General features: G+C 45.1%; 1 protein-coding gene across 5 annotated transcripts; it reads right to left on the bottom strand.

Moving 5' to 3' along the window:
* Positions 1 to 181: 181 nt before the first annotated feature.
* LOC122392466 (TBC1 domain family member 10A-like) lies at positions 182 to 8512 on the bottom strand. Of its 5 annotated transcripts, none has more exons than XM_043387339.1 (8): positions 8446 to 8512; positions 3706 to 4148; positions 3252 to 3351; positions 2661 to 2875; positions 2268 to 2523; positions 1699 to 1813; positions 1298 to 1452; positions 182 to 1170 (listed from the first exon to the last, which is right to left on the bottom strand). In XM_043387339.1, exons 2-8 carry the CDS (start codon positions 3879 to 3881, stop codon positions 1039 to 1041), a joined length of 1149 nt encoding a protein of 382 aa, XP_043243274.1. In that variant the 5' UTR covers positions 3882 to 4148; positions 8446 to 8512; the 3' UTR covers positions 182 to 1038. The 5 variants fall into 5 exon arrangements, with proteins under 5 accessions (XP_043243274.1, XP_043243272.1, XP_043243273.1 ...); XM_043387337.1 differs by having other exon boundaries at positions 8393 to 8492; XM_043387338.1 differs by lacking the exon at positions 8446 to 8512 and adding an exon at positions 8389 to 8441.
* Between the last annotated feature and the right edge of the window lie 1115 nt (positions 8513 to 9627).

Raw genomic sequence — 9627 nt, 5'->3', positions numbered from 1 at the left:
ATATTTGGATTGCGTATTCCTCACTCTCGACCGGTGTTTCAAGTTATCAACAGGCTCGGTTACTAAGGCGATAAGGGTATGTACTATGTGGGGGAAAGGGGTTAACCAGTAAGCCCCGATACTTCTCACAACTTTCTCAGTCTCTTCACGACGTTGATCCTTGTTTTAAGAACACTCTCCGCTCACTGTGTATTATTTTATTTATTTGCGAATCGTGACGTCCAAACACGTTGGTTATTACAACAGTCATGGCACAGTTTACAATCATAACATACGATAACATCTCGTTAGCGCCAGAAGGTTGATATAAGCTATGATAGTGAAGTTATACACAGTAGCTTTACGGGAAACTGATCGGAAACTATGAGGAAAAGCGTTATTTCTGATCAAACAAGAATGAATGGAAAGAAGTACCGTCGCGATTTTAAGGAGGCGTATCTCGCCTACGTTCCCGCCTCAATAATCGAGTTGACCTTCGATTATTTCAAGTCAAACAATAAAGCAAAACGTTCTCCGCGCCGTGTGCAAAAAGTAAAAAAGCAAGCAGCCGTGGACTCGGTCGGTGGAGGGCGGCGCCTTTCGCAAACCGCATTGCATCTCACAGGGCCACCGAGCGTGCCATCCAACAGTGACACAGTAATGTTGATCAGAACGGCCCTCGGGCGAGCCGCACAGCCCTCTGACGGAGCTGAGACGCGCACCATACTCTCATGCCTACATACGGTCTCTCTATTCATGGTCTCTATCACTGGTTATTTGGGTGTGCGGCCGAACAGCCGCCAACGCCGGTAATAAAAGCTCATAACGTCACAAATATCGGCGCTCTCCGCCAACAGGAATGCACGTGGAATAAACCTAGCCATACCTATCGTACGCTGCCATGTATGGTTAGGGTCGCGCGGTCAGAAAACGAGCATGGCGCGGCGCCCCGTTAAAGCGATTATGCTGCGGGCTAGCTGCGTGGCAGTGGTGGGCGGCGGTCCGCTGGCAGGGCGGAGCGCCTCAGTGCCGGAAGGACGGGGCGCCGCGCCTGGCGGGTCACCGCGCCGCGCGCTCCCGACCCTCTCGTTCCTCGGCCTTCTGCCGGCGCCGCTCGGCCTTCTGACGCTTCTTCAGCTGTTTGTGGTGCTCACGAGTCATGGCGTCCTCATCGAGGTCCAGCTTTGTCATCTGCCAACAGGACAGCAACATTTGTAATCGCATTACAATACACAGGACAGACATATTCTTTATTCCACCTTATCGATATACTCGTCTCTATGATCACACAGAGTTGAAGCATGTAAGATTCACTCACCTCCTGAACCAGCACAGACTCTCGCATGATTTCCGGCGGCAGGTTTCTGAGAAACTCGACCGTCTCGTACATGGTGGGACACTGTTTTAGGATGCCGCGCCGTCCCAGCGCGTACCGTATCAGCACCAGGCCGACCCTGAACAGCACCTTCACACCTGCCGGGCGGAGGGCGAGCGGAGCTCTCAGTATATTAAAACATACACTGAATTGGTGTGAACGACTCGACGATCGTGTTGAAACCATCAATGGGGTGCTACTAGGTGTCAGTAGGAGCTACTATAACTGTATGATGATAGGTGTGATGCTGCTACCTAGCGACATTAAATTCTAGTAGCAGTATAACGCGAGTATTTTGCATAACCATTGGTTCGAACGTCAGGAAAAGAAGGTTTGTGCCTTACCTTCACAGAAGAACATGTCCCAGACGCGCAGGACAGAGGCCCACGGCAGCGTCCGGCTATAGACGCACATGAACCACTCGACCATGTACAGCGCCGGGTCCAGCTTCTGCTTCTTCTGCGGGTACAGCACGGAAACGGCGCGGTCATCAGGAGGGGGACGCTGTGACAGCATTCCAGCAATGCGCACATTGCACAACACATCTGTACTTGAAGTAACTTTACAGTAATTCCGTAATAGGAACCGCTGCAGATGAAAATATTGTGTTGGTATAATTGTTGAGCCAGCTAATTAATGTAAAACCTGATGCCGCATTTCTATTGATTTCCCAACCCTTTTAGTCTACATACATCACCAGTTTTCAGCTAACTCGAAGAGGGTAGGTACCAATACCTGTTAGATACCTGCCAACTTCTGCTAACTTGGAATACAAGCGGAAGTAAAGCATTATAATGCATGCAACGCTGCCGGCTGATAGGGAAAAATCGCACCGATGGTAGCATATGACTCACAGGTGTGGCAATGTTGTGCAATAACGACAGATAACCACACGGCAAATGGGCGCTCTTACCAGGTGCCGATACACGTGCGGCGACACTTTCTTCACCAGTCCGTGTAGAATGTCGCCGTCCAGCTGGACGCGTTCCAGGCCCTGGCCGTAGTAGCCGGGTAGGTACTCCTTGCAGATGGAGACCAGACACCAGAACGCCTGCTCGGTGGGCATGTGCATGAGCAGCACGGCGGCTAGCGGGGCCTGCGCCTGACTGTAGCCGTCCGAGGGGTTGTACACGGCGTAGGCGCGCAGCACCTTCATCAGCTCCTCCTGCCTGTCAGAGAGAGAAGAAAAAACAGGAACGTGTTACATACCTACAAGCGTGCCTAGTGTCACTGTTCACCAAACCGCAACATTAAGGTTTCAATGACTAAAAGTGCTTTTATCAAGTTCAGTTACCGAATGACTCACCCATGCCCTCCTTTCCGCATGAACATCTCGTGCATGGGGAACTGTCGGTGCAGGTCGCGTCGGATCTCGTCCAGCACCTGCGCGTCGATCGGCAGCTCCAGCAGCCGATCGTAGGCGCCCGCGTTACGCTGCAGCATGTAGTAGCCGCCGCAGAGGTGCTGCCACGCCCTGGCGCGCAGGGAAGTCGGGATACCCTTCCGACACCGGCTCCGCACCTGTCAGACCGCCGAGCGCGCGTCTCCGGTCAGTTCGGAATAAGTAAAAAAAAAAAAAAAAACACTGCAAGAATCGGAATATACTGATATTCTGATCGGAGGTGAAGTGTAGTGAAGAGCTATGCACCGATGAAAATTGATCAAGTGATAGAAACAGTTGTAGGTAGTTACTCTGGCGAGGCCGGAAAACGACACGTATGGTGGTAATCCGCTGCCTTGGTCGTACGCACAAATGTGGCCGTTCTCGTGACTGGAAGATGGTATCTGACATCAGCCATGATAGTGAATCAATGAACATATAATTAAAGACTTCCTTGGTAAATGTGTACTTTCAACCAGATTTTGTTATGCCTAGTAGCTAACGTAGGCAACTCACCTTTTTGAAGTTGTGAGTCATAAAACTGTCCCAGTGTTCCAGCATTTCCAGCCACTTGTGTTCCCTCTGCCGTAGCATTTTAACCGGCAGTTTCTCCTCCCTGGCAAGAAGCACATAAATCACAGAATTGGGTAAACGAGTGACACATTTTTATTGAATGAGTTTCCATTCTTTCAAACTAAAATGCATCACTTCATAAAGATCCCGTGCTTGACGATAAATGTCCACCGAAATCGTAGCACAAAACAATATGATATCCAATTTGCTTATCTGCTAGATCAGCAAATCTTCGAGAGAACAAGTTGAACTAAAAACGTTTATAGCCATTGCATCACCACATCCTCAGTGAGTACAAGCCCCAGCTCATGCCATGAATGCAATATGACCTACACTTCTGTGACAATTATGATAGACACACCCTGTGTGAAATGCAGGTACTTTTTGACATACTCACTCATAATGAACGTTGTCGCCATCGACGTGCATGAAGCCATACTTGTCCGGTATGGTGGAGACAGTCGAGATGGCAGCATTGGTGGCCTGCTCAGAGCTGGAGGTGGTCTCATCGTCTGACACATCCATTTCAGCTGCCGTCCCACCGGCCTTCTGAGCCGGCACCTCAGCCGACATGGTCACCTCCTTACACGGCAGGAGTAGGGGAACTGGATGCAGAGGAGAGGCGAATAGGAGGCAGGCTAACAGGGAAAACAAGCTACAGTTCACGTAACACACACTGGTTGCCTGTCAGGGCAAAAGGAATGAGAAAGGGGAAATTTGCTTCACTGAATTTCTTCTCATACATGCAAGAACATAAAGAATTAAGTTTCATCTGGAGATGATTTATTGTCATTGGGGACTGAGGTATCACATTATGCTAGCAAAGGCATTTGATTATACCTGAAAAGGAAAAAAGGGTTAGTTACCAGTCAGATCAGAAGCAAAGTGAGGTAAAGATAAATGTATCTCAATTCACTAGGAATGGAGACCTGCCACTTGCCAGGATGTCAATTTGATGCCTAGGTACACATTTTACCAAAACAAATCTGAATGCCTGAGGAAGAGCACATATGGTGTGAAAAATGATCAAAGAATAATATTTTTAGAGTACCGTAAACCGGGGTGAGTTGATATGGATTTTGAGGTTATTCTAGATTTCGTTAAAAGCCACATTCATTTACGGAATTCTTTTTGTGCCAGTTTCATGGCACATGCCTTGGGGAGGCAATCAGCAAAAATGAATAAAAAATGTATATATTAAGCCCCTTTTTTAAAACGCCAAAGTTCATATCAACTCACCACCCCACAGGGGGTGAGTTGATATGATTTTGGATTTTTCAAAATTTCTCGGCTAAAGAAGCTCAGAGGTGAGTTGATAAAATGCCAGTGTTTAAAAAAAGGATGAGAGAACACATCCTGAAAGAAACCATTAGAAAAATGCTAGTAGTTTGGCAGCAGACCTCACATTCATGAAAACGCAATCATGTCCAACACAGCGCGATCAAAATGGCTTGATTTTAGCAGCATCATTTTTTCGCTTTATGATACTTAGTTTTACTTAGAACATTCTGAACTTGGCTAGTCACGTGTCCTCAAGCCAACGGTATCAAAACTGGCAATATATTTTGGAATTACAAGTGTATTTTCTTGTAATTAAAACACATTGTCAGTTGCGGGTCAAGGTTGATATGCCTCTGACAGAAACAATGGATTGAAATGAAAGAATACATATACTTCTGAGCTTTTGTTGACTGGTAGTCAACAAAATATTAATGAAGTGAAGTGAAGCGAATCTAATTCGGACTGTATTCTAAGCGACATAAAACAGAATTCGGCATCAAAAGCCAAAATTAACCCTCGCACTTATAGGCGGGCGAACGGACCACCTCGGCTTTTCGCACATAACTCGCGCAAAAAGCGGCCGATCACGACGAAACTTTCAGTACCTCTCGAGTTTATCAATTTTACACATGTTCTAAAGATTTCATGACTCTGACTCAAATGGTTTTTGACTTGTGACCTGATTCTCGAGACCATGCTTGGCCGGAATCGCGATTTGGCGTAGTCGGCTCACATTATCCGCGCATTTCCAGTCTTTTTGTGATTGTAACGTCCAAACATGTAAATGATGTTGGTCCCACGCAGTATTTTGGGTGTCAACTGTCAAGGTCACCTGAAGGTCAGGTCAGGTCATTGACCTTTGGTGACCTCGGTTCACTTTTTGGAGTTTTACATGTTTCTAGGGTAGTTTTTTTCGGGCCGATTTCGAATTTAACATGCATTTGATCATTTATGAAGTAGTTTTAGTGCCTTCGTAACATGTTACGACACCGTCAGTGGTAGCTGACACTTGACACTCCCTATGGATAGCCGGCAGGACACCTACTGGTTGACCTGACCTGACCTGACCTGGCCTAAATGTACGAAGACATCTGTGAGCAAAACTAACATGACATTCGCGATCAGCAACAGCCAAAAAATAATAAACTCGCTTTACGAACTTCAAATAACCCCCTATTTTCCCGACTTCTGGGTAATTGACCTGGCCTGGAAGGTTAACCAATGACCAAGTTGGTTATCATCGGCTTCCTCGCGTCTCGGGCAACACGCTCATTTTTTTCCGCGAAGCTCTAGCTCCACCAGGGGCCAAACGACGATGGGATTCCAACGGACCCCCCCCCCCCCCCCATACGTTAAACGCTGGCAAAACACGAATACGGGCGAGGGCCAAACACCAGTCAATTTCTTTATATTGTTTGTTCCATTTCATTTTGCCTCTCATTCTCGGTTGGCAACTGCCAAGCAGGAAAACTAATCAGTTTCACGAGATCAGAATTCCCGCGCTGTTAGCCATACAGAAATGACAGTTCTGTCATTTTCGAAACTACGAATAAATATAACAGTTTTTTAATCTGTATGTAATATAGGTGTTCCATAGTGTTCCTTTGTAGCTTGTAGGGAGCCATCTTGAGACTTGACAGGGAGCTGTGCTGTGCCTTTTGCATGTTAGGTATGTCCACAGAAAAAAAAAACTTTGGGGTTACTGATGTTAGTTGTCGGACCTCGTCCCCGTCTTGAGTTGAGATTCAGTTTCATAACGTTTCGGCCAGTTACTCTCCGGCCGTCGTCACTCGTCAGGTGTTCTTTGACCCTCAAGGACCTGGATGTTGGTGGCGTTGCGCCGTACGCGTCAAACAGTTCGAAAGCTCCTGTAGTCAGCGGGAATCGAACTCGGGTTTCCCCGGTGATGGTCCACGGTTGTAACCACTCCACTATCGAGGCAGGCTTGACTACGGCCGGAGAAGCTACTGGCTGAAACGTTGTGAAACTAACATCTCAACTCAAGACGGGGACGAAAGTCCGACAACTAACATCAGTGATACTAACAGGCCTCGTCTCAAGCATTCAGAAAAAAACTAAAGCTTTTGGGGGTTGATGGAATGATGTGGGGAAAGAAAAGGAGAAGAGTTGGTCTAATTGACTTTGTCTTACCTGCAGACCCATATTTCATGCTAATTTGCATGCCTACCAGCCTGGTATCAGCTTTTATCATGCATATCAACTCACCACCTGATGGCATATCAACTCACCACCTGTCACTTTTCTTAAAATTATAAAAAAGCGTTGTTATAGGTAAAACCCAAAACTACCTGGGATCAACAGTAAATTGATGGTAGTTTCTTTCCCAGTGCATGTTGTTTCATTAATATCCACCGTCTTTGCTGTAGGGTGGGGACTTTTCCTTAGTTTCAAAATCAGAAGAAAAAAAGGACTTTGAAAAAAGTAATGTGTTAAGAAGGCACTGCACCACATGCATGCCTTTCTCAGCTATATGCATCACTTATTGGTTGCTTCACTTCACAGAAAAATAAAACTAAAAATTGGTTTACAAATGGATGAGCAGCACACATTTTAACATTTTTCGAGCAATTTATATCAACTCACCACCCCATATCAACTCACCCCGGTTTACGGTACCTATAGCATCCAACTCTTACATATGCTCATGAAAATGGGCTCACAGTGCCACAGTGGTACCTAGCATCCATGCCACACTAAAAATCAAGGCACCTACATAAATGCTGGCAATAATACTATATTTTGTAAGCAAACTTTATTTCATTTAATTTTCATGTTTGCAGACACCAGTAAGACAAAAATTTGCCACAATCCAGTCTCAAAATGTCATTTCTTATTCAGCTGGGACAGTAATGTTGTTTTGCTAACCTTGCTATCTTTCATCAACCACCAGAGATACCTGGCCCAGGAGTAAGTGGGGTGCTAGGTGGCCGGTGGGTGTCAAGTTGGTGTAAACTGTAAGCCGTAAGGTGAGTTAATATTTGCTTTTTTCAATGACCATTAGTTTTTTCAACTCAGTTAGACTTGGCATGATACCTGTGCAGAATGACAATTGCCATGACAAATGTGGCCTCTTTCTAGTCCCGGCCTTTTATTCTCTGGCCGTCCAGCGTTAAGCCTTTCAGGACCCACTCAGAGTCAGAGTCGCTGTTGTTTTTGCCACTCACCCCTGGTGAGATGCAAAGTTGATAGTCATATCAACTAAACTATCAAGTTTATTTAGGGCATCTAAGTAAACAAATTCAAAATAAATTGATTCCATAAAAACTGTTTTCAGCGGTTACATAATTACATAGTACATACTTTAACAATAATTCTGGACCAGGCTAGCTTGACCATTAATAAGCTTCGTGTGACTATTAACTTTGCATCTTAAATCAAAATGGGAAGTGGCGAACACAACCACAGCCCCGAGTGGATCATGAAAGGCTAAGTGCTGGACGCAGCCAGAGATTAAATCACCGGGACCAGAAGCAGGATCAAATCACATTTTGGCACCTCAAAATTGGAGTCACGATAAGTCAAAAGTGATGAATAAATAATTTGAGAGGCTTGCAAACAAGCAAAAGAATCAATAGAATATGATTTAAGATAAATTGCAGTAAGTATGCCTGACACTCTTGATGTAGAAACCGTAGAAACACAGAAAATATGACACGGATGAAAATTCCCCTCAGCCTAAGAGCCCAAGCCTGTCGTGTCTCTCAGCCTATGCAGATGGCCTTGGCCTATGCAAAAATGAGTTTGCAATTTGACCCTCTCAAATCACAGTGAGTCTCACTTACAATTCCAGCACCTGACACTGAATAAAATATTAATTAAAATTAAAATTACCCACCAAAACAAAATAAAATGCCTCCGTATCAATTGCCGCAGAGCATCCACAATTGCATCAAAAAAATATCAAGGATAGCGAATATTTGAAGGGCACACCAGTAACCTGAAAATGACGTCATAAGAATTTTGCATTTCCAAAGCAGGTTTCCAAAGAGTCAAGGCTATAAAAATACAGATTCCTATGCATGAATCTCGCTGAATCTTAACGTTTCCCTTCATTTGTGTTGGGTGGAAAGTGACGGATCGAGTGAGTATTGAAGCATCCAAGAGCGCAGCATCCCAAGGGACGCAACATCCCAATTCCAAAACCTTAGGGATCAGGTACGGTCTGACCTGAGGTCAAAAATGTTTGACAAGGTCCAGAAGCCGTAAAACTTCTGACTTTGAATTGAATGACCTTTGGTAGGTCAATTTTCCTTTACCCCGAGAAAAAAGGCGGTATCTTGAAATGTTGTTTACCGTTTCTTGCTTGACGCTTAAAGGGACCCTCCCACCTTCAAAAAAGTTAATGAATTGGCATGAAAGTGATGTCGCTCGGTTCAGGAAGAGCGAAAACGAATATCTACCAAATTTCATCGAAAAATATTCACCGGTTTTCAAGATATTAGACTTTTACTATTGTTTACTTTCTGGGATCTCAGATGTTCCTAGCGACTTTATTTGAAAGTGCGGCATTTGTTGCGCGCAAAGCAGCATATACCACCGCGTGCTACCAAACGTTTTAGTAAAAGATTTAAAAATCGTTAGACCTCCGCTGACGTCACAAATTCTAAGGGGGCATACCAATGCATTAGCCCCTTAGAATCCGAAAATTGCAAGTTTGAAATTCCATATCTCCGAATTAAAGCATTTTTCGATGTTGTGAGTGCCCAAACCGGTATTTTCAGGCCATGGCCACCAATTTGGCTATCTCAACTCAAAACTAATGTTAAGGTGGGAGGGTCCCTTTAACTCGCGGCCCGGCAACTAAGCTCTAGCTGTCAGTAACACGGACAGGCCATGTGAAAATGGGACTCGGAATAACATTTAGGCATATTTTATTGCATGGGGTGCCTATAAGTTCCTTAGGTAAGTTCATGGCCACTTAAAGGCATCTGCCGTGTGTGAAGAATATGTGCCGATAATCAGCATACACTTCACGTATTTAGGTACGTATCGTACATAGCATCAAATGGGTGCCTAC

The sequence above is a fragment of the Amphibalanus amphitrite genome, unplaced genomic scaffold, assembly GCF_019059575.1.
Source record: "Amphibalanus amphitrite isolate SeventyFive unplaced genomic scaffold, NRLGWU_Aamphi_draft 000487F_arrow, whole genome shotgun sequence".
Taxonomy (NCBI): domain Eukaryota; kingdom Metazoa; phylum Arthropoda; class Thecostraca; order Balanomorpha; family Balanidae; genus Amphibalanus; species Amphibalanus amphitrite.
The sequence above is the reverse complement of the archived record's forward strand: the minus strand, read 5'-3'. Positions and strand labels throughout refer to the sequence as shown.

Coding starts and splice junctions, on each gene's coding strand:
- LOC122392466 (XM_043387339.1), bottom strand. CDS start 3,881: ATGTCGGCTGAGGTGCCGGCTCAGAAGGCCGGTGGGACGGCAGCTGAA. Junction 1,814..2,267: donor CGCACGTGTATCGGCACCTG/GTAAGAGCGCCC, acceptor CTGTACCCGCAG/AAGAAGCAGAAGCTGGACCC. Junction 1,171..1,297: donor AGTCTGTGCTGGTTCAGGAG/GTGAGTGAATCT, acceptor TCCTGTTGGCAG/ATGACAAAGCTGGACCTCGA.